At 43.0% G+C, this 24513-nt stretch overlaps 2 protein-coding genes across 12 annotated transcripts; one reads left to right on the forward strand and one right to left on the reverse strand.

The window, feature by feature from the left end:
• Window positions 1-7831: 7831 nt before the first annotated feature.
• On the forward strand, window positions 7832-10312 carry LOC120666839 (formin-like protein 20). Of its 11 annotated transcripts, none has more exons than XR_005671903.1 (4): window positions 7835-8644; window positions 8780-8983; window positions 9110-9467; window positions 9829-10312. XR_005671903.1 is itself a non-coding variant. In XM_039946819.1 (4 exons), exons 1-3 carry the CDS (start codon window positions 8188-8190, stop codon window positions 9463-9465), a joined length of 732 nt encoding a protein of 243 aa, XP_039802753.1. In that variant the 5' UTR covers window positions 7838-8187; the 3' UTR covers window positions 9466-9467; window positions 9809-10312. The 11 variants fall into 11 exon arrangements, 7 of the variants coding, with proteins under 7 accessions (XP_039802755.1, XP_039802756.1, XP_039802753.1 ...); XR_005671902.1 differs by having other exon boundaries at window positions 9110-9308; window positions 9395-10312; XM_039946819.1 differs by having other exon boundaries at window positions 7838-8644; window positions 9395-9467; window positions 9809-10312.
• Window positions 10313-12646: 2334 nt separating this feature from the next.
• Window positions 12647-21323, reverse strand: LOC120668028 (receptor like protein 22-like). The gene is made up of 4 exons (XM_039947990.1): window positions 20960-21323; window positions 18314-18781; window positions 13452-14373; window positions 12647-13275 (listed from the first exon to the last, which is right to left on the reverse strand). The coding sequence occupies exons 1-4, from the start codon at window positions 21321-21323 to the stop codon at window positions 12768-12770; spliced, it is 2262 nt and encodes a 753-aa protein (XP_039803924.1). The 3' UTR covers window positions 12647-12767.
• Between the last annotated feature and the right edge of the window lie 3190 nt (window positions 21324-24513).

Genomic DNA, 24513 nt, shown 5'->3' on the forward strand with positions numbered 1-24513 from the left:
TTCCGGTAGTCCCCGGTATGCGCCTTGAGCAACGCTCAGGATCAACTTGCATACTGTTTGTTCATATCATAGCAACCATCACAAGGATACATATGAGAGCAAGATTTTAAACTTTTGATTACAAGTCTTAATTATCTTACAAAAACTCATGAAGTTAACTATAACATAAGCAACTAAACATGGGATTTTCAGCATTTAAAGGTTCTTTACAAACTAAGGTGTATCCTAGGTCTAGGTGGATAACCTACCATGTTTTACTTAGATTCAGAGTTAAACGCAACGGATATTTAGAGAGTATTCAGTAGCAATAATGATGTCCTTGCCCAAGACACCACTTACATAAGCTTTGAGCGAATTCCACCGTCCATCTACTTTGCCGGCTCCGGCGGGATGAACATGGTCATCACTCCTTAGAAGAAAACCTGCAACACAACTTAACGACAACACCGTAAGTATATTTCGTACTTGCAGGACTTATTCATAATACTATACATTTGGTAGATGCAGGAGGCTAGTCCAGTTTTAACATTGATATATAAAAATGCGAGCATAGTTTTCAAGCGAATAAGCAAAAGACATGGCATCTAATATTTCTATATCAAGCACCAATGCAATTGCATAAGTAAAATGATCATGTGACCATGAGCTCAATCTTCCATGAACTCCATCACGAGACTCTACATTGGAGCGAACCTCAGAGAGCGTGCTCCATGACCGAGAGCGCGGCTATTATAATAGATTAATACCCTGCAGGGGTGTACAACTTTTTCCACATGACACGAGACCATAGGCCATACGACCCGTCGATCCGTAAGCAATGATTCACGTGTCAACCGTTCGCATACCCATCCCCAATGTTGAGACGAACGGCCCGGATGGACAGGTGCAACGGAACCGCCGACTACACCCCATCACAAACCATGCCGAATCCGCTCAGTGAAGGGTGCGTGTATGGTACTGAGCTTACCATCCCATTATAAAGCATGTGGCTTGTACGAAAAAGTGCTCAAGAAACCGGCATCCAAAGAGACGGTCCTTAACCAACTCAAGCAAGTCTAAACCATTTGGATTCCACTTCCAACATGGCCCTACCACACTTGCTCAAGTCTCGATCTATCATTCATAGCTTGCTCATATTTTAAGTTTTCTCATCTACTCAAGTATATTTAGGAAAACATCCTATAGCTCGCGAGTGATGGTGACCTTGCTATCTCTCGACTTCTACCGTAATCTAAGCATGGCTAAGCAAATTAATTCAAGAAGTCTAAGCATACATACTTTACCTAGTATAAGTTATTCTAGAGCTAAAAGGGAAAACATGCCAAGTGGGTTCTACACAAATCACATGAACTAGATAGGGTTAAGCCCATGCACAAACAATACTTTATAATAGCAAATTAAGAATTCAAAAGTAAGGTTTGAGATACATAGGTGCCTGCCTTGGTACTCCGCAACCGCGACACTCCGAAACGTCATTCTCTAAGAAAGTAGACAAATGCATGAATTAGAAAGGATGCCAATGCATATGCTTATGATGATTTAGAAAAGATACCATGAATGCATATGCTTATGAGATGCAATGACTTATGAGAGGTAAAGACTAATCATGATTCATGGTCATAAAGTAAGCAATTCAATGAGGTAAATTAGGGTACACAAACATTGCATAGGGTGGAAGTGCAAAACAATTATTCATACAAGCACACACTCTCTACAAGACAAGTTGTAGCATGTGGATGTCATAAAACTAGTTATGCTAATATTATTTGTGATATGAATTAAGAATAAATAGCTCACCACAACATAAAGCATCAACCATGTGAGTTAGTTCATGATTGCTATCAACATAGAGTGTTAGAGTCTAGAGTATACTCATACTAGTTGATAATATTAGTATAGCTAGATTTAGACAATTCAAGAATTAATTATAGCTACTGGTACAGCACATTTTAGTTAAGGTAAAATCATTATTATACAAAAGAGAAGCTAGCGAAATCTTATTCTACTTAATTAAGACAAAGAATCATTATTACAAGTTGTTTCATAAATTTAGGAGCATCATAAAATAATTAACCTTGCATCCAACTAGGTAGCAAGCTCTTAAGTCATAAATTAGAAACTATAAGAGTATATAACTATTTCATAGGTGTATCAATTTTAAATAGAAGATAAAGGTTGAGAAAAATAAACAAAACTGGATTCACAATTTTAGAGGTACATATGTATTTATTGTGCAATATACTATTTAACTAGTGTTAAGCAAACATAGATTAAACTGTACTAATCTACAAACAATTCACATAAAACAATATGTTTAATGGATAGTACACATCACAAGGAAGCTAGCAGAATTGGTTTCATAATTTTTGGACTAACAGAGAATTAATTATGCAACTAACAAGATAAACACATATTTAATAAATTGGAAAATAATATAATTATTTTTGAAGCAAACATATTTTTAACAGGTAGAGAACATCAAGACTAAGTCATCAAAATTTGTTTCACATCAATCGGAGCTATATTCAATTTTATATAAATTTTGCAAGATGATACATGCTTATGCACTGTGTTACTACAGTAACTCCGGATTCTCCAGGTATGGACCCGGATACTCCGGGCTTCGAAGACCCGGAAACTCCGGAAAAACACCCGGAAACACCGGGTTTAAGCCCAGAAACTCCGGCCGGTGAACAATAAGCTCGCCGCCGGCGATCCCGACCACGGTTTTGCATGGGATTTGTTCCTAAAGGTTTCTAGGAGTATGGGGAGTCTATTTTGGTAGCTAGAATCGACATGCATTGGGGTTTCGGAGCTCTAGGTCATCAATGGTGAAATGCCTTGGATAGGCTAGAGAGCTTGAATGAGGGCACAAGAAGGAAGATGAACACCGAGAGGGGCTCACCGGTGATGAGTAGAGCACGAGTAAGGGATCACTTATTGGAGTAGAGTGGCGTCGGCGTAGATCGGGCCGATTTCCTCCTTGAGGGTTTGGAGAAGATGAAGAAGAAGTTTAGGGTTTGCCTTCTCCTTGGTCTCCGGTGAGGAAGAGGTGGTCGAGGTGATGGAGGAGCTCGTCGGTGTCGTCCTCCGTTGGTCCTCCGGCGAGGGTGGGGTGGATTTGGTGAGGAGAGGTGGTTCTTCCTCCATGGCTTGTTGGGGAGAGAGCAAGGGGAGGGAGAGAGTGTTCTTTTGTGAGGGAGATAGGCAATAGGGAGGGCAGGGGGTGCTGGTGGTGGAGGGGAACTCGGGCTGACGTGTGGGGCCGTGGGGGCACGTGGCGTCCATGTGCTGCGTGTTTGACACGTACTCAACTCGCCAAATCCGGATACTCCGGATTTTGTCCCGGATACTCCGAACCGAACAAGTTACGTAACATCAGTTTTGTACATAAAACTTCTTCCTTTACTCCAAACTCCAAAACTGATCTTCCAAGCCTCCAAAAATTCCACCAATTTTTGTGTTGCTACTAGAAATCAAGAGCAACAATTTTTGCTTGGAATTGGTAAAAAAACTATTGTAGATTTGAAATGAAAATTCTTCCCGAAATGTTATCTCTGGGTTTTCGGCTAAGCTATTTGGCTTCAAGATGGTTTCATAAAATCCGGGAAAAATCACCTAAATTCAAGTTTTTGAAAATAGTATTTTATCAAAATAATTCCCAACATAAGTCATATAATGAAAATGCAAGTTGCTTCCCAAAGCATGAGTTCAAAAATGCATTAATAATTCAAAATTAAATTCAAATGCATTCAAATGAAGTATGAAATTTTTTTATGAATGCTAACAAGAATGCTTATGATGTAATGCTTAATATGATAATTACATTTGGGTCGTTACAATCTAGCAGCATCAATGAGCGGATGAAGACAACAGCCAGGGGCTGGCTCTGCAGAGTGCACAACCAGCTACATTGATGAGTATATATGTTGACACTCAAACCCATTATCTTTGGTGACCTTCCCAGGGGGCAGCGCGAACTTGTCCGAACTAGGAGATCCCCAGGTTGACCATAGTGCAATTTAAGATTATGCAGACTTTGGCCGCCCACAGTAGCGGAACAGGAAAGAAATTTTAAGGGGGTCCAGAGCCGAACAAACTTTAATAATATTTGTAGGTACAAAAATTTAACAATTTGCATTAGTTTTTTATTAACTGTGCTAATATACGTTAGTTAGTCATGGTATATATTATTTAATCATACAATGACAATTCACAAAGAAAAATAGGAGCAGGAGTCAATATATCTTGTTCATTTTAATTTTGCCTTGGTTTCCTACAAAGATTAGGCATAATTTAAAAAATCTATGCATTATGCGATACGGAAGCAGCAATGCTAGAGCATACCGTATCAACAATAATAAATTTATATTGATTTAAATTGAAGAAGTATAGACAAGCCATGGATTTGATGCTAATGCGATCACATTAGTGGGGCAGGTGTGTTTGTTGTTGCCGTCCATCTCGGTTGTGGTTGCCTGCATATTTGCCATCGGCACCTTGGTGCGCATTCGCGCGATGCCAATCGTGAGACGCGAGTCTGCTGGCACCCTCCACACACGGAGAACGGAAAGAACTTTCAAAGCTAGAGATCAGGTGGATTGGGTGAACTTACAAGAAAACGAATAATATTGTGGGCTAAAGTGGGTTAAGATTAAGACGTACTTAAAAATTTGAGCTAAGATTAAATTGAGATTAAAGAGTACTTGGAAACTTAAGCTAAGATTACTAGGATTAAAGAATACTTAAAAACTTAACTAGAATTAAGATAAGATTACAAGGTACTTAACAAAAATTATTTTGTTAGCCCCCCCCCCTCCGCCACTGGCCGCGCCCATACCTTATCACCATCGCATAATCTCCCCTAGAGGAGTCGATCATCATTTACAGAGGCCGCGCAATTAAGATAAGATTAGAAGGTACTTACCAAAAATTATTTTGTTAAGGGGGCCATGCCCCCCCCCCCCAGCTCCGCCACTGGCCGCGCCCATAGCTTATCACCATCACATAATCTCCCCCAGAGGAGTTGATCATCGTTTGCAGAGGCCGCACCGGGCCAACCCTCAGCCATCGCTCCACCAAGTTGCGCACAGGTTGTGCAGGATTCACTGATTGCCACAGCAGCTTATTTCAACCTGTAAAGGCCAAGATTGGGACTGTTCAGATAAGTTGCAACAGTGAAAATCGAAACTGAAATGCACGTAGCCTTCTAATTACAATAGAAGAACAGACAGACCATATCAACCCCCATACAAGGTGATAAGAAACGCTTGCAATACAGCGTGTGTAATCACACCTTGGTTTCTAAGATGAGATGTAATATATTCTGGAACATGAAAATATGTTCTGGTTCCGGCAATATGGTAAGCAGCATTTTCACTACAAAATCTATGGACTGCTTAAATATTTCAAGACTGAAGTAGGATAAATTAAGCACAGAGAAATAGTTACTACACAACATAGATGGGTTCTTACCTCAGATTCGCTTAGAAGACTGAGCTTCTGCATAATGTACTTTTGGATGGATGATGCAGGTATGCTTCCATCCCTATCATTTGGTAATGCATTAGCCCCAGTTGAGATAATATAGTTCATTCAAGTAAAACAAAATGCTGCCGATTGAATCAACAACTCTGCTACAGCAACTGTGAACTAACTAGAAGTAGGAGATCATGTTATGGTTAAGATTAAACTATGTGTTGATGACCAAAAGTGACACAACTAGGAAAACCGGTCAGACCTCTTCCTTAAATCGGTCAGACCGGTATGGTGAATTTGTTCAAAATGCAAAATAGACTTCACCATTGCATAGACCTAGTCGAGATGATCGAAATGTGTATATGGAATGTACAATTTGGACTCCGGATGAAAGAGATATGGCTTCGGAAAGTTCTGCACTCCAGGCATACTGGTTTGGAGAAGCGGTCAGACCGGTCCGGACTGCCCAGTCCGGGTTAGGAGTTGGTTTTTTGACATAAAATTAATTAGGGTTTCGACTCCTAATGGATTAAGACCATCCCTCTCTATAAATATAAAGCGTCACGGCCGAATGAGGATATCCAATCGATCAAAAACACATCAATCTATTACTTTGCATTACTTTTTGTCTTCCTCAAACTCTAGCTCTTCCAACTTCATATTTGTTGTTCTTCCTTCGTCTCCGCGACATCTGAAGGCGTTCTAAGTGGCCTGCCAATCCTAGAACAACCCTTCGCGCGCTTGCCCTGACGGGGTCCCTTTCGGGCGAGCGTTCGTCGGTCGTCACCGATCTGACCGCCCTGCGTAGGAGAGCTGCATCGAGTTTCTCCTTGCGCCGCACGTTCGAGCGCAATCTTGTGTTGGCCCTGATTCGGCGCCAACAGTATGATCTTTGTAGACTTACTAAGATAGCATTGAGCTGGGCTAATTAGTGTATTTACATATAACGCATGACTAAAGTGATAGTAGTTGCGAAAACTTGTGGCAATTAAAAGATACCCACACAGGCACCCGTGACTAACAGATTAATGCGCAAATGACGATACGCCGCAAACACCTGACTTGGACGGAGGACGAGCTGTGGTGAAGGAGACGAGCAGTCGCGCTTGGCGCTTCCCAAAAACCTGATTCGCCCTCTCCCGGTGCAGAATCATAAGAGCGAACGGTTCTGGAGACCTGCTCTCTCATTCGCCGGTGCATGCCGGCGCTTGGGATGGAGCAAGCTACGAAGGCAGCGCAGCAGCAAGGAGAGGCAAAAACCCTAACTCAATTAGATCGTGTTTTGGTAGAGGCCGACAGGTCAAATATAAAGAAGAGCCCACGGCCTCGCGTCGTGATCGGTTCTTGAAAATTAGGAAACCGATTAGGATTCCATATCTTGGTAGACTTAAAGGCCAGGTAACCAAAACCAACTTAAATGCCAAGTAACCAAAACCAAAAACAACAAAAGAAAGCAGCGCCCCAGCAAGGGGGGAGGCCGGATTTCGGCGGACCATTCACACGGACGTCGTGCACCCGTAGGCACGAGGTGGACGGGTGAGCGCGAGGCGAGCTAGCTCGTACGTGTGGAGCTCTCCTTCTTTCCCCACACACATAGTTTGAAGAGGTGAATACAACCTCCATATTTAAGTTGGTCATATTTCACTTCAACAAGCAAGGTGGGACTAAAGGATTGCACACTAACTTTCTCATGCACTACATGGGCCTTTGAGATTTATTTGGAGTTTTTGAAATTTCTCACGGGCCAAGCTCAAATTCCATCAAGGTATTGGAGTGGCCTTTGTTTGTTCAAGATGAGTAGCTTCTTTATGGTTTGCTTACAACAGATGTGTAGCTAGTGTCAAAGAACCTCTTAAATCGGTCAGCATACATCAACAGAGTTCTTGCTCATTATTCTTGCTCATTACTAATGCAGGCAACGGAGATGGACCCACTTGATGCCACTCTGCTTGCCAACCGGAGCCTATGCTGGTTGCGGATGGGAGAAGGAAATCTAGTTCGGCAGATGTTGTCCAATGTAGAATGTGATATCGCGAATATTGCCTGCATTCATCTGTACTATACTAAAGATGAAAAAATTAAAAACAATTGTTACCCACTCTAACCCACCCTTCTCATAAAATACCTCTCTTAGACTTATATAGAAGATCTTAATGCTCGACCAAATCACAAAACATCCTCAAGAAAAATATTTCTGCCCAAAATGCAATTCTTTTGTTACCGTGGCTTGTTTTACCCACCGCCTGTACCCGCTCGCCCGCGCATCGCTTGATTTGGGGTGTTTTCCTCTCTCTTTTTTCCTCGCGACGCCGCCTCTCCGCACGTAGCGCCGCCTCCCCCGCCATCGCGCCGCCCCCGCGGCACCACGCGACGCCGCCGCCCCCGACGCCGCGTCTCCTCCGCCGACTCGAGACGCCGCCTCCCCCGCCTGACCGCGCGGTAACCCGGTCGCATTCCGCCCGTCGCGCCTCCCCCGCCGCACCACGCGACGTTGGTGGCCCCGCGACACCGCCTCCCCCGACGTCGCGCCTCCTCCGCCGCACCCCACGAAGCCGGAGGCCGCCGAGCGCTGCTGGGGGCGGCCGGCCTAGGGCAACGAGCCCCGCTGGATCTCAGATCCTGGCGGCAGGGATCGGAGAGCTCGCGCAGATCCACGTCGCCCTGCCACAGTGATGCCGTCGTCCCCACCGCCGCACGCGCCGCAGATCCATGGCCGTCCTAAGGCCTCCTCTCCCCCCCCCCCCCCCCCGGCCCCTACCTCCCCAAGCTGCGGTGCCGCCGCCGCTGCATCCGCGCCTCCCCCTTGGCCTCTCGCCCGACCCTCGCGCCTCTCCCTCCGCGAGACGCTGCCGCCCGGTTCCGCTCCCACAGATCCGCACGCACACGGCGCACGCCTCCACTCTCTGCGGTGGCTCGCCGCTCCTGCATCCGCCCTCCCTGCGCCGAGAGGGTAGCGACGCCGCCGGCCGCACCTCCCCTCCCCGGCGTGGTCGCGCCAGGGCAGCAGGGCCCCCGGCCGGCGTGGCGTCGCGCGTGCAGCCTGCTAATCAGCCTCCCGCCGCCGACACACTTGAAGAACGACCGGTGGCTGGGGCGACGATACTTTCGAGGGCATCACAGCTGTGCCCAACGATTCATCATTCCCCGCGCGATCACGGGATCACAAGTGAGTTCTTTGTCACCCTCTCTTTCCGTTTTGCATGTTCGAGCGTTCAAATCTGTCGAACGTGGATTGATTTTCCGTTAAAACCGAATAGATGAATTCTGATCCGTGTACTGCATATCCATTTAACATTGACAGGCATAGCGACTCTGTCCGTGCTTCATTGGGTCAGCCATGTATACCCACGGTACAAGCTAAACTCCAAATGGAGTGAGCTCAACGCAGATGCATCTGGCGAGATTCTCAAACGTCTTGATGTCATAGACAAACTAAACTTCATGTGCACATGTAGATCGTGGTTTTCCTTGTGCTGTGCTCTCAAGGGTAATCGTCTCAGATCAGGTATATAATGTTTTTATTCATCCTTCAATCCTTAACCTGAGCTGCTCCGATTGTTATCCATTGGATTTGCTATCAATTTTGTAGTCAGTAAAGTGCTTAAAATTTGTTCTATGATCATTTTTGCAGGATCCGTAACATTACTTTTACCCGACTTACATTTATAGATATTGTACACAAAACTGGACCTTCTGTTAAAGTGATTCATCTATAAAAAAGCTGGATGTGACAATGGGAGTGGCTGATAGGGTGAAAATGTAACATATGCAGTAATCACCTTGATGATAAATTATTGCTCAAGCTTCCTCAGCAGCTGTTCCTTTGAAGGGTCTCTTTGCCCTATGCTGTAACAATATCGTGTATCCATTTGCTGTTTTTTGGTCTTACTAATGACTGGCTAATAATGAACTGCAGAATTACATGAAGTTGTGCCCGAGGTGAGCGGTGTCTTAGCAGATCCAACAATCAAATTCTTGACCCTGTGATTGTGAGTGCGGATGATTTTTTTTCTTGTTTACAGCTGTATTTGAGCTTAAGTAAGCCACCAAAATAATTTGTACAATATTTTCTCTTCATTGCTAAAGAAAAACTTGTATTGAGTGACTCCTAGGGGTGTCTAACCTTTTCTAGACAAAGTTGAGTGGTAGTTTGAAAACAGCAATAGTTCCTTATTATTTTCGTTGAGCAATAACCTAAACTGTGAGAGTATCTGAATGCATTTTTTATGAAATTTTTCTGTCTGTCTTATTAAAGATGGTGGAGAAAATTTTTTATATTGCATTGGATTCTCTAAGTGCACAATTTGGACTAAAAGGCAGCTAATTGCAGCTTCTCTGAAGCCCTTGCAGCTTGACTAAAAGCGGAGAAGCTGCAGCTCGCCATTTGTGGATTGTAGGATCCTGTGTGAAAAATCGAGTTTGTTTAACAGTCAATTCAGATTGTTTACATGAAATCTTGTATGCAGGCTGAACTACGGTGACTCAAGACCCTGCCTAAGTGGGTGTCATTTGTTGCAGATGAGGCTCAACTTGGTGTTTACCTACTGGGTTACCTGCAGGTGAAGCTCAGCAAGGAGCGAAACGTTTGTGCAGCCATCCAACAAGCTGGCAGGAGACCAGCACATGGTGCCTTCTTTGATACTTTTGTTCATGCTATCTTTTGTAGAAATTGGTTGGCTTAGTCTTATGCATCTCCATATGGTATACTATAGCTTTGAAACGTTTTTCTATAGGAAGATTGAAGTAGTTAGGTGAAGGGGAACACTCTATTTGGACTATTTATCACTATATATTAAGATCATAAGAGAATACTGGATTGTGATTTCTTTGGTAATTTGCTGTCTGTTATGGGTTAGAAACCGAAAGACCTCATGGGTATTGAGCTCCAAAATATTGTACTTCTTAGTTCTGTTATGAAAATAATGCTGGTCTAACCACATGACAATGGCAGGCTGCAAACTGTATCACTTAGGGGTTCTACCCCACCCTTTTCTTCTTAATATATTGATGCGCAGTTCTCCTGCACGTTCGAGAAAAAGACAATGGCAGGCTGCTGAGTCTATTGCTATTTTGTTTCCATGGTTCGGCCTGCCACCCCTTCAGAATTTTCTTTCGTTTTGAAGAATTTTGAAGTTTGTAGTTTTCATGCAAAATTATAGATCAATGCAATCTCTCGATTATTGTTACCAAGTTTCATTTTTTATGAGTCTGTGTTATCATGGGTTATTTTTGTAAGTGGTATAGTACACTTTATTATTCCAATCTTGTAGAAAAGCTAAATATATGCCTTCATCACTTTGATGTTCAGAGGAAAATTGTTTTACCCGTAGCAACGCACACACACCTAGAGTTATATAAAATTAGTTTTAAACATGGAACTCGAAATGTGCAAACTACTAAATAAACACGTCTAGGCATGTGCATAACCACTAGTCTGAATAATAGGAGTACAATATATAGACCTCTACCTAGGATCACCCTCTACCTGATTTATAGGAGTAAGATCAGGGAGGAGATCAGGGAGATCAGGCACACAAGGAAATAGGATGACGGGAAACAATCAACCGTCAGCATCCTAAAACAGGGGAAGAGATAAACTCTCTAACACATCCTAAAACAGGGGAAGAGATAAACTAAACAAAAGAGATAAACTCTCTAACAGAATGATGTGCCCTCATTTGTCGAAGGCATGGTACCGCAGGGGCATGGCTCTCAACTTGATTTAAGGTATGATGCGCAGTATAGCAGCTGCTTCAGACTCAGCCTTGCAATTCTAATCTAATATTGTATCTCATCCTGGTATCTCTATGCCCAGATTTACAAAGGCACCGTCAATGCCTTCCTAGATGCACTTGTTAGAATTTAGGATCACCAGAGAGTAGATCCCGTGGGGTTTCCTTTGAACTTTTCTTTACAGGATACAAGAGATCCTAGATCTACAACAAAACAGAGAGAAAACACATAGAGGGAGAGGAGAGACCCTCGTCGGTGGAGCTCGAGCTGCTGTCCATCACTGGTTTGGCGATGTAGATCCGCTCTAGGGCGGCGACGGTCGGTGCAGTGGCCGAAGAGTAGAGGTCGACGATGGCGTGGTGCAAGGGCGGCGGGCTTTCCGTCGCTTCGGTGCCTCGCGAAGATCGGGTCGCGTCTAGAGTTTTCGGTGGGGAAACAGAGTGGCGGCGAACCTCGTGTCTTCAGCCACTGACCCCACCTCTCTTTTATATGGCACTGCGCGACGGGCCCCACCAGCCGTGTTGGGCTGGACGTCCCCGATCAGGACGCGAGTCAAGGGGTCCAAGCATGCTGTTGGGCTTGACTCGGATGAGATCAACCTAACAGCACTAAAACTCGGCCCTGCAAGTGACGAGATCAAAAAAATGTTAAGGCAAGTGCTTTTGCTCCCTATTATTGCCACGTCCAACTAATACCGTAGTTGAGTCCACTATCCATGGGATCGATGGGAACACCTAGATCACATCTATTCCCATTCATCTTTCTATATCATCTCTACGAACAGGCTGGTTCACTTTGATTGTTGGAACTTTCAGGGAGGCCATGGAGGCTATGAGGAACGGGGCTCGCTCTGATGAACAGAACCCTTGAGCAGCTATGTTCACACATCACATTAACAATCATTTATAACACTATATGGTTCTTATATCATAGGTACGTAGGCCCAATGTAATGCGGCAAACACTAGCATGGTGCATGGAACTATGCTTTTGATTGTTTTGCTATCTTGTGAAACAGTCTATGGCTGTCTGTGACCAGGCTAATCAGGAAGCATAGCAGAATGGTAGTGCACTGATTCTTTTTTTTTTTTGGAACTGTACGCTTCATATTATTGGCAGCAGCGGTAGCAGTTAATGCAACTGTACGGAGTATTTAGATGTGAATTCCACAGAATGAAGAATTTGATGAGGCCGGTAAAGCCGTCACAACTGGCAGTTTATGTATCTAAAAGCTTCCAGAAATGTGGCGGTGGAAACGTATGGAATATGCAGGGAGAAACGCAGTGAATACCATTTTCCTAAAACAAAATGTTTTGACTGTCATCTCGAAGGATCCCACCGTTATGCTAATTCTTATAGCTGATCACATATATGACCAGCAAGTAATAGTAAGCCAAAGTGCCAAACAATAATAAGGTTCTTGAAGATTACATACACAAAATAACAACACTTATCGATAACATGACCATAGTGCATACTCTAGCAGCAACTGTAGAATATAAAGTACCAATTTGTACGTGCATGACATGTTGGTCTTCCTGGTAAATCACACTGCTACTAACTTGGGCGCCTTCTGGTCAAATTCCTTAAAATATGGAACCACTTGCTAATCTGATTGATTTTCACTAGAATAGCTGCTGCAAATCCCACTCCAAAGCCCACACCAACGAAGAGAAACAAGACAACATCAACACTATGAGAGGAGCTTTTCATATTTGTTTTGCTTTGAGTATCAAGAGTGCCACATTGTTTGGATAGAGGGGGTCCACAGAGCCCCGCATTGCCATCAAATGAGCTATTCTCGAATGTCCCGAATTGACGCAATTGCGGTATCCTTTCATCCAATTGGTTGTTGCTCAGGTTCAAGGTGCTTAGGAATGTGAGATTTGTTAGCTCTTGTGGAATCTCAGCCGACAGCATGTTTGAAGATAGGTCTAGGGACTCCCCCAATGCAGTCATGCTGCCAAGCTGGGGCGGAATTTCTCCACTGAAGGCATTGTGAGACATCCTTAGTACATGTAGTGAAACAAGATTTCCAATCGATGCAGGAATGCTACCTTCCAGTCAGGGGCGGATACAGGAGGGGGGCTAGGGGGGCTCAAGCCCCCCCAAGCTCCCCTAATTACACGTAAAACACTGTAGCAAGACCACCAAATCACCATTAAATCTTCACACAAATCAACATCTCTATTGTTTCAGCCCTCCCTTGCCTCCAATCCTGCATCCGCCACTGCTTCCAGTGCATTATCTGATATGTCTATTACTGTTAAGGTAGTTAAGATCTTTTCAAATGTCATGACAGACCCTTTGTATGATATTGTGACTGAGTCTTGGTAAAATCCTCGTGTAAGATTTTGATGGTCTATGATTTTTCCTGTATTGTTGTACATCTTCATTGATTTCAAATTCTCAAACCATTGTGGATGCAAATTGCTAGAGAGATTGTTTGAGACTAGATCAATGATTTGCAAGCTCGGGAACTGTTTTCTAGATTTCTCATCTTCGAGATAATCTATTGACCCATGAAACAAGTTGAATCTCAAGACAAGGACACGAAGATTCAAAAGCCTCCCTAGCCAAGAAGGAAAGGTGTCTGCAATGTGATTTCTTCCAAGATCAAGAACCTCCAAGTTTGCGCAATTATGGAGTGCCCTTGGAAGTTGACCTTCAATCTTATTGCCATGCAAATCTATTGTCTCAATAGAACATCCACTTGAAATATTTGTAGGTAGCATCCCTTTGAATTGATTCTCCCTCAAATTTAATATACTCAAAACACCATTTTCCATCAGGCATGGTGGTACCAGTCTGCTAAAATTGTTATATGATAGGTCAAGGATTTCCAACTGTGAAGACTTGCAAATTGAATGCGGTAAATGACCACTTATGTTATTGTTGGACAGCTTAAGATACACAGTAGAGCTAAGGTATAATGTGAAGTTCAGAAGTAAAGAAGAGAACATATTATTTGAATAATCTAAGGAGGAAGCTGATGAGTTTGGCATGGGAATCTGTCCCTGAAGCCTATTGGAGCTAAAGTCAAAAACACCCAACACTCTACTGAATGAGATAACATGTGATGAATTGAGTTCCATACCAGTGAACATGTTATGTGAAATATTTAAACTCAAAAGATCATAGTTCCATATTGTGGCAGTCCCGCCTAAATTAATCCGGCTTAAATACGCTAACCATCATCAAAACGACAATCAGGGTTAACACGCACTTAAAACGGAGTAATCCGGCAGTGCTGTTGGGTAAAATCCCGATTAAACCACTTGAACAGGATCGACAAAGCAGTCCAGAGAATGCAACATTCCACAATTTTACAGCACAGAGTATGAAACGGAATTATTATTACAAACCAAGTTTGAATTTATAAAAGTTCAACAGAGCTTAAGAGTGACGGAAAACGAACGATAGTCTAGCGACGAAACAAGATGTCATGATAAAGCCCGTACATGACACCATCCATCCTCAGATGTACCACCTGAAAAACAAAACCACAAGCAAGGCTGAGTATACTAATACTCAGCATGGCTTACCCGACTAAGGGTATACTTAGCCCTTTATCTAGACATGCAAGGCTTTTGGCTTGAGGGGTTTGGTTTGCCGAAAAGCAGTAAGAGTAGATCCTTAATTGCAGGTTTTAGCTTGCAGGTTCTAGTTTAATTAACCATTCTAGATGAGCATCTATCCAAAAGCATACATGGTGAAAACAATTATCTTTTATCATGCAACCAACCATATTCATCATCATCATCTTTCACTTCTTACTCTATGTGGCAAAAGGGTTAAGCAGTCCCAAACCGTGAGAAGCGGACGATTCGAATCGAATTTGTTAACCTGGCCAGGCAGACCTAACACACACGTATGGGAACCAAGTCACCCACACGACTTTTCTCCTTTCTTTCCGGGTTGTGGATCAGGGTCACCGTCCTCGACTACAGAGTACGACGACTCTGCACCCGCATGTGCGCGCATGAGAAACGACGTTCAAAGAAGGTGAGGGAGAAGTCCACTCGCCGGGCCAATCAGGTACTTAAGCTTACCGATTACCATATTTCTCGGCATGTGGTTAGTACGTTCAAACGCTTAACCACCACTACCACACACTGCGGCCTTAACATCTTTTACTAAACAGACGGGGTATCACAAGTACCACAACCCCGCCCGTGAGCCTTATAGTTGCAGTATGCAGTAGACATTCAACTCCTATAGTTCTCGTGAGTGACAGGAAATCACTCGACTTCTACCGAACCAATAGCCTAGCCATCTAGCGACCTACACATACTAGTGTTCAAGCATAGGTACCTAGGAATTATGCAACTAAGGTTCCAAGCAACTCCTGTAAACTTAAATGCGCAAGTAGATAGAAACAGTAATAAGTTGCATAAATTTAAAAATAGATAGGACATGCTCCGGGGCTTGCCTGGAATTAACACTAGGTCAGTGTTAGTTAGAGAATAACTGCTCGGCGAACATCTTCCTTCGGTCGTGTACATCGGGATCCATCCGTCCATCTTCTGGATGTGTCCACCATTCACCGTCTTCTAGCTCGACTCCAATGTCGCGTCCTTCACGTGATTCATCTATCGTACCTAAATGAAATACAACAATGCATATGTATGAGACGAATATAATGCATTTATTTTTTTGACATAGATGGAGATCAACCAAACTCAAGTTGGAGGGTGCCACTACTTTCTTTTTCATCCAGTTGGCCAGTCATTTATAGAGTAGTAATTTAATACAATTTAATTCATAAAATCAAAGTGGGGTTTTCATTATATACCAAAACATACAAAAGTTATTTCTTCTAACAAAAATAAAGATAACAAGCTTTATCCAAAACTATAGTTACCCATAGCTCATGGGGTTGAAATTCTGCTGCAAGGAACAAAACTAAAGTACCAACTTACAATAAAATTTTCAGCTATTTTCATGAAGCAGATTAAACATGAACAATAAGTTAAACAACTTCTGCTGGGATAAAGATCTATTTTTACAGAACAAAGTAGGAAGTTATTGATTCTCAAAATTGTCATGCATGTTCATCTACTCAGAACCAAGCTCTAGTAAAACTATGAGATTTTTCTAATGAATGAATCTAGGGTTTTTGATTTACAAAGTTTATTCATGAATAAAACAAAATAACTAGTTATACATTACTAAAAATTCCCAAAATTTTTCTATAGCATCTAGAAACAAAGGTAAGACTGTCATAAAAATTTCAGCTCAAGAAAACTAGTATAGAATCTTGTGGATTTAAATCTATTTAACATAGGCATAAACCAAAATCTAATGAAACCTATAGCTAGATTTATCAAAATGTTCTCAAATTGTTACAGTAATCTATTCATCTATGGTGTAGCACACTGTCCAAAAACTATCCTTAGTTAATGAATACAACAGGAGATAAATTTGTGTGCTATTTAATCTAATCTTTATCTTAGATTAAAATATAAGCATAATATGAACATGTTACTGTAACAAAAGTTGTAGGTTTTGATCTAAGGATTCCAAAACATTTTAGTTTGCATTTTTATGATTTTTATACGATTTTATATGGAATTTACAAGTTTGTAGTTTTTGAAAACAAAAGAAAAAGGAAACGAACTTTTGCATCTAGGCCCCTGGATTTCTGTTTCTTCTCAGGGAAGGTCCTTGGCGGACGGAACAGAATAGGGGAGGGGCGATGCTTGGTTTTCCGGCATCCAGGCTCGCCGGCGGCGAGGGTTAGGGTGGGGAAAAGGTAGAGGGGACTGAGCCGCACCTCTGGGTGTCCTTGGTTCGCGGGGAGAAGGTCCGAGGCGGCGGCTCCACAGGCGCCGGCGGTCGGTGGAGGAACTGTGTCACGGTGGCGGCGTTCCGGCGACCATGGGCAGGGGTGGCTGGGCTTGGGAGCTCCGTTGGGGCGAGGTGAAGCCGTTCCCGGGGTTGATTGGAGCTGTGGGAGGGCAGAGGTGGGAGCTCGACGTGGAGCGGGCGGCCGGCGGCGGTCTGAACCGCGGCGGCACCGTTCCAGTGGGTTAGGGCGGCGGTGGAGGGGTCGGGGAGCACCAGGATAGGTCAAGGAAGCTCGCTGCGTGGTTTGTTGGGCGCGAGGAAGGGTGGAGGAGGGAGCTCCACGAGAGACCGGCGAGCAGCGGCGCTAATGGCGGGCGGCGCTGGCCGTTCTCGGCAAAGGGGCGCGTGGGGCTCGGCTCTCGGGCTCAGGAGCGACGAAGGGAAGGTCGGGGACGTCTCTGAGCATCGAGGGGAGGGTCTGGGCAAGTCAAGGCGAGGGGGAGGCGAGGCGCGGTCGGCCGTCGCTGCACGGCGTCGCCGTGGCGCTTCGACGTCCATCCTCGGCGTGCGTGCAGGGGACGGCGACGCGTGGCAGTTCGAGAAGCTCCAGGAAGGCACCAAGGGCGCGGAGAGGGCTGGGGTGCGGCGCGTGGCCGGCGGCCTCGACGTCCAGCGGCGAACGGCGATGAACGGCGTGAGCAGAGAAGAGAGATGGAGTGAGGGTAATTTAGTAAATAAAGCGAAGTTCAAAACTCCAGTTTGAAAACTCAAACTTTCTCCATCTACATGGCCTCAAATGAAAAACTTTTGAATACCAAACTTGCTTAAAATTTCGAGATCTACAACTTTCGTTTTAGGCAAAAGTTCATTTGAAGCTTAGTTTGAAAGATAAAATTTAAAACTTGAGTGCATTTGAAAAGGTTCTATACGCTTTGAAATTTAAATTTTTCTCCCATTTTTGTGTGGCGACTCGAAAAACTTTGAACACAAATGTTGTTCGTCTTTTGAAAACCTACAACTTTGGTTTTGGACAAAAATTCATTTGAGCTATATTTTAAAAATTATTTTCAAAGCATATTTGTTTAAAATTTGAAAGATTGTTTAAAACCTCGAATACTATGGTTCATTTGACCTGTCATTTTATGTGCAAAATTTCATATACACATAAACACACACACATACACATGCATATTCATACATACACATATATTATTTTCCAAAAGAAATACATAATTTGAGTTTTTCTTGTTTATTAAACATGGAATCATATTTAATATTTCTTGCTTAGCATCTTAAACTCTGGGATGTCACACATATCCAGTTTGGTATATCCCCACTTATTTTATTACTTGAAAGGTCTAAATCATTTGTGTGGTTAAGATGCATCAATAAGCTTGGTATTTTTGTCATATTGCAATTAGCAAGTCCTAGTCCCACAAGCCGAGAGGGATATGTGGATGAAGAGTTGGTACCTTCCCCTTCTGTCACAGTCAGCTTATTGTGTGACAGACCCAAATATGTGAGGTTCTCTAACCTCCATAGTGATGATGCAAGATCCACTGAGCCCATCAAGTTGTTCGTTTCAATGTCGAGATGCGTCAAATTTGGAAGTACTAGCAATGACTGAGGAATCCACCCTGGCAATTCATTCATTTGTAAGTATACGCTCTTCAAGTGTGAAGATACCCCTTCGAATTCATGTATAGGACCAGAAAGTTGGTTTCGTGAAAGATCCAAGTATTGTAGCACTGGAAGGGTGAAAAGTGATGTTGGAATATTTCCTGCACAAAAAAAATTAAACACCAGAAAGTCTTCAAGCGTGAAGATACCCCCATCAAATTCATGTATAGTACCAGAAAGTTGGTTATGTAAAAGATCCAAGTATTGTAGCGCTGAAAGGGTGGAAAGTGATGTTGGGATTTTTCTTGCACAAAAAAGAGCAATTTGAGCAAAAGAAAGTTTAGGCTTTATATAAATCGAGAGTAGATGATGAGATAAAGAGTGGTACACACTCGCATCATGCTATTTTCACATAACCATTTGGTTAGCAATCCATCGGATACAAATTTTCTAGTAAAAATTTTAGTAGTCTAAGATGTTTTGAGTCCACTAATACAAAAACTAGGTAGTACTAATATAAAACCCTTTAACCATTTGGTTAGCAATCCAACTGACACAAATTTTCTAGTGAAAATTTAGTAGTCTAAGAAGTTTTGAGTCCACTAATACAAAAACTAAGTAGTACTATATAAATCCCTTTATGGTTTAAAGGTTGAAACTTAGTAGTTTAAGAAGTTTTCACATAATCTTTGCTTTTATAAGTTGAGAGTATATGATGAGACAAAAGTGTATTTTCATCTTCTATATCAATACATAGATCGATAGTTAACCTGTTGTGGATGATGTGATAAAGAGTGTTACACACGCATCATGCTATTTTCACATAACCATTCGGTTAGCAATCCAACAGGCAAGTATATACTTTTTAGTGAAAATGTAGTAGTTTAAGAAGCTTTGAGTCCAGTAGTATCGAAAGTCGGTAGTACCAAATCCCTTTATGATTTAAAGGTTCAAATTAGACAGGGTAAGAAAGATATATTTGCATTAGTTTAAATTGGCTATAATGGTCTAATGCTGCATGATGCTTTTGTTTATACCCTTGACACTACTAAAACAAATGAATACCAGGAACAGCTAATTAAGGGCACTATCCCATATTACTAACTAAACTTATAATTAAAAAAACTCAATCCATAGGGAAAGACCTTTCCCAGGTTTTGGTTTAAGATTGGGAGAAAAACTCAACTACCAAGTCATAAAAGACTTGAAGGTTGGCTCGTACAAGGAACCACTTTTTGGGGCAATACCAGAGTTTGAACCCTGCCGGTTGGCTTCCCACCAAGAGTCCAGCCACCAGGCTATAAGTGTGTTTGCTTATAGCTTATTGTAAAGAGAAAGAGTAAAATGCACGAGAGATTGTTACAAAGGTTCAAAACTCTCATAGTGGCAGAGCACCAGATAATCTCTTGCCACAATCATATAGAGGTAACTAAACCAGTTGAAGTTGTATGGTCTTTTCTAAAAAAAGCCGCAGCAATCCAATATCAAAGGCTCAAAGCCTAGTTCGCAAAATGTTGTAAAAGGCTTTCATGGGGAGGCTAACATCAAGCTGCGAGCGCTGGGCATCTTGTAGACTCACAGGAGCACATGATGGTCCTCAAACAATTTCTAGCCCTGCCCTTGCCCTTTCACCGTTTGGGTTGTTAAACTTTTTCCCGTGGTTCACTATAAGGTCACTTAAGTCCAATTGTGTACAGAATTCTCACCTGATTGAGGATCCGGGAAAAGTTGAAGTACTCACACGTGCACTAAGGTAGTGCACCATCTAAATTTTCTCTTAACCATTTGATTTGTCTTCTATGGTTTGCTGATGCCTATGTTACTAAAGCCTTTGATTGCAGTAAAAGTGGGGGGGGGGCAAATAATGTGAAAATAGGCAAAAATGAAACACGGAATAATCTAATTTTGTGGTTTATTCAATTTAGTTTTTTATTCAATTTCTAAAATAGTACTAACAGATTGTTGTTTTTTATTCGGTTTTCAGCTTGGCCCCGAACTGACCTAATAACAACATTGTTATACACAATTATAGAAAATATCCCTTTGCAACCACCGCATGCAGCACATAGCACATTGCCCAGGAGATAGCTTGATGTATATAAAACATTTACTCCTAATTTATCCTTTCACAATCAATCTTATTCAATATATTTTTTTATGATTTTTCAACTGATATAATTTCTGCAGCAATACACTTAGTGTTGCTCGTTACAAGACCAAAAAAAACTGTACAGAAATATAAACTACTGCAATATTTTGGAGTTACGGAGTGAGCTCTCATATAAGACTAGGAGTTTTCACATAAATTAGGTGTAACTTTATGAGAGAGCTAACCTTACCGCTAAGGTTGTTGCCGACAAGTGACAAGTGCGTCAGCTGACTCAAATTAACCATTGAACTTGGTATTCTGCCAGAAAGACCGGTGTTCGGTAGTATCAGTGATGTCAATTCCTTTAATGCGCCAACTTCTTGTGGTATTGCCCCAGAAAGGTGACTCTCTGTGATTTCCAATCTTTCCAAGCTAGTCATATTCCCAATTGCGGATGGCAGTTGCCCCACTAAGCAATCGCAGTAATAAATGGTACAAAATCTCAAGTTCCTAATATTGGCAACTGCTGATAATGTTTGTGTAGTGAGGTTGCAACCAATAATTGCTAAACTTGTCAGGTTTTTGAAATTTCCAATGGAGGAAGGTATTGTCATGGATAAGTCGCAATCATAAAATTGCAAGCTTCTCAGGTTTTTGATACGTTCAAATAAACCAAGAAAAAATGACTCCGATTCTCTTGGTAAATGCAGCCGTGCCAGGACCAATTTGCGCAAGGACTCAAGCATACCAAATGAGGAGAGGAAATCCCTGGAAATAATTTTTCCATCAAGAGCTAACTCCGTCAATACCGTGAAATTGCTAAAAATAGCTTGATTCAACGTAAGAAAACACTACCGGATTTCGAGTGTTCGCCGTGTGTCAAAAGCACACGGCGAAATAAGCCTAGCACACGGCAAAAGCGAGTGCTATGCTCAGTATCTCTAAAGAAGTGGCATTACAAAAGTTTGGCACGTGCCCTGAGAGATTTGGATTCCAGGACAAGTCAAGCACTCTAAGATTTTTTTTATTGAAACATTCCTCGAGGGAACTGCCCTTCAAGATTAATATTAGACAGTTGGAGTACTCTGAGATTAAGAAAATTCATGACGAACTCAGGAAATGGACCAGGGGTGATACCATCATTGTCGCTGAGGTTGATCACGGTCAGAGAGTGCAGCCTCCTCGAGAGAGAGCGACCAATATGACCTTGGAGCCCGCATTGATCCAAGCTAAGAACCCGCAGATGTGGCACATATTTAGCTAGAGCTTTGAAGCAATCTTCTGCAGAAGAAGGTGTTATTCTTACATCATCAAGGTAAAGCTCTCTCAAAGTGCTAAGATTTGCCACTAGGGTTTGGAAATTAGGTTCCCAAAGGTTATTATATCTGCCAATGATGGTAGCAGACTCTGAGTAATCAATATCAGTATAAATATAACGATTGGAAAGGTCTAAGGAGACAAGGTTGGTGAGTTTGCTAATGCCAACAGGTACCTGAACGCTGATGCCTGAACTTGAGAGGTTGAGATGGGTAAGCAAAGCGAGCCTCTCGAAACCAACTGACGAGAATTTGCAGCTCTGGTCACGAAAGCTATTGAAGCTCAGGTCAAGCAGCCTGAGGGAGGTGAGATTAAAGAGCACCGGGTCGCTGCCATTGCTGTGCAACCCAAACCCACTGAGATTGAGAGCGGTGACATGGCCCGAGGAGTTGTGTAAGGAACATGGCCCCATTAGGCCATTGTTTGGTGATTTGGGTGATTGAGTAACAATGTAATTAATGTGACTAATGAGTTTGTCAAGTGAACATTAATAGATCTCACGTATGAAGCAAAAAGGCCAAGCAAAACAAAACACGAATAAAGAACTCAAAGAAAGGTTGAAATGGACGAGTTCTACAGTTTTCAGTGGCACCGGATGATCCGATGCAGAGGCACCGGTCTATCCGGTTGGCACCAGATAAACCGACGCATAGGCATCGGTGCAATTTGCTGCACTGGTGGGAGGCCACGTGGAGAAGACCAAGTGACACCGGATGATCCAACGGTGCCAAGTTTGGAGCGTCGGAGTAATCATCGGAGGATTGACCAGAGAGCATGACAAGCACGTTGAAGCGAATTCTTCAGCACCGGATGATCTGACGTGCACCGGTGCATTGCGTCGGAGCAATGACATCAGCGCTCAGCCGAAGATTCCTTCAGCACTGGATGAACCGATGCCCACCGGATGAACCGACGCCACCTCATCGGTTTATCCGGTGACACCTACGTCACGTGTCAGAAGACCCAACGGCTACCTCAGGGCGCAGTGTGACCGAATGAACCGGTGCCCTACCGTCAGTCTATCCGACGCCTCGCAGAAAAGTTGGGAAACGGCTCCCAACGGCTCTCTCCACTTGGTAGCCTATATATATGCCATCCCCCGGCCATTTGAAGATGGCTGGAGTTGCTACAAGCCTCATATACATCCAGGAAATCCTCCAAGCCTACCCAAGTGCATATTGATCAAATCCTTAGGTTTAGCACTAGCTTTGAGAGTGTAAGATCTAGATTAGCTCTTGAGTGAGTGAGCAAGCAAGGTGTTGTGACTTGTGGCTGGTTCTTGAGTGAACCATCAAGAAGATTTCGGTGCGCCAGCACCTTGGAGCATTGGTGGCTCGCCGGCACGTCATCAACCATCTGACTTGGTGTGGAGCGACGACGACAATCTTGTACGGGGGACGTGGATGTGACAGAACCGCCAGGATAAAACGGCTAATTAAGCGTAACCGCCATCATTTGAACACATCAGGCGCATTAGTTTAATTAGACGTAACCTGACAGCATGTTTCCAACCCACAGACTGATCGAAACACACCAGTAGTCTCGCACGACGGCGAGCGCAGACGGTACCAGCATGATACAATTTCACAAAAATAGAGTACAACATAAATATCTATGGGCTTTCAAATTTAGATTTAATTTAAGAAATGATAGCAGCGGAAGAGAATCTAGCCTGAAGAAAATTTTAAAAGAACACACTTAAAATAAAATGATAACTACGAAGACGCGAGGACTTCACATCGAGCCCACCGATGTTAATCCTGGTTAACTTATATACCTGAAATAGGGTAAACAACAAACCCTGAGTATACTAATACTCAGCAAGACTTATCCGACTATTTGGTATACTTAACCCACATATCTAGACATGCAAAGCTTTTTGGCTGGTGGTTTATTTTGCGGAAAAGCAACTATAAGTGAATCCTTATTTTCAATAATTTAGCTCAAGATTTTTCCTTAGCCTAACCATTAGATAATATTTGTATAATAACTAGAGCAAACATGGTGGAGTATTAAATAACAATGCAAAGTAATCAATGTCATATATAATTCATGTTCCATATCATATTACTACGATGTGACCAAGAGATCAAGGCTCTCATATCCGCGAGACACGGCGAATCGACTCGATTTAACCTTGCAAGGTGGACCTAACCAACACGGCACGCATAAGCCCCGTCGGACCACACGCACCAACCATTCTCCTCCCCGCCTCGAACTACAGGATCGCCCCACCATCATATGGTCAGCCGAGCTCAACGTGAGACCACCAAAAGTAAATACATGCTTTCCCATTTCTCCGCAACTACTCGACTACCCCAGGAGGTGAGATGGGATCCTGTACTTTCGAGGTGAGGAAGTACTAGGCTTACCGGTTTCGACTACCTCCTACTCCCGGCATGCGGTTAGTACAATTCAATCCCCGATCAACACAGCCGACAATAGAACGGTCCTTAATCGATACAGACGGGGCTAAGACACCCAGAA

This window comes from Panicum virgatum, chromosome 3N (genome assembly GCF_016808335.1).
Source record: "Panicum virgatum strain AP13 chromosome 3N, P.virgatum_v5, whole genome shotgun sequence".
Taxonomy (NCBI): Eukaryota; Viridiplantae; Streptophyta; class Magnoliopsida; order Poales; family Poaceae; genus Panicum; species Panicum virgatum.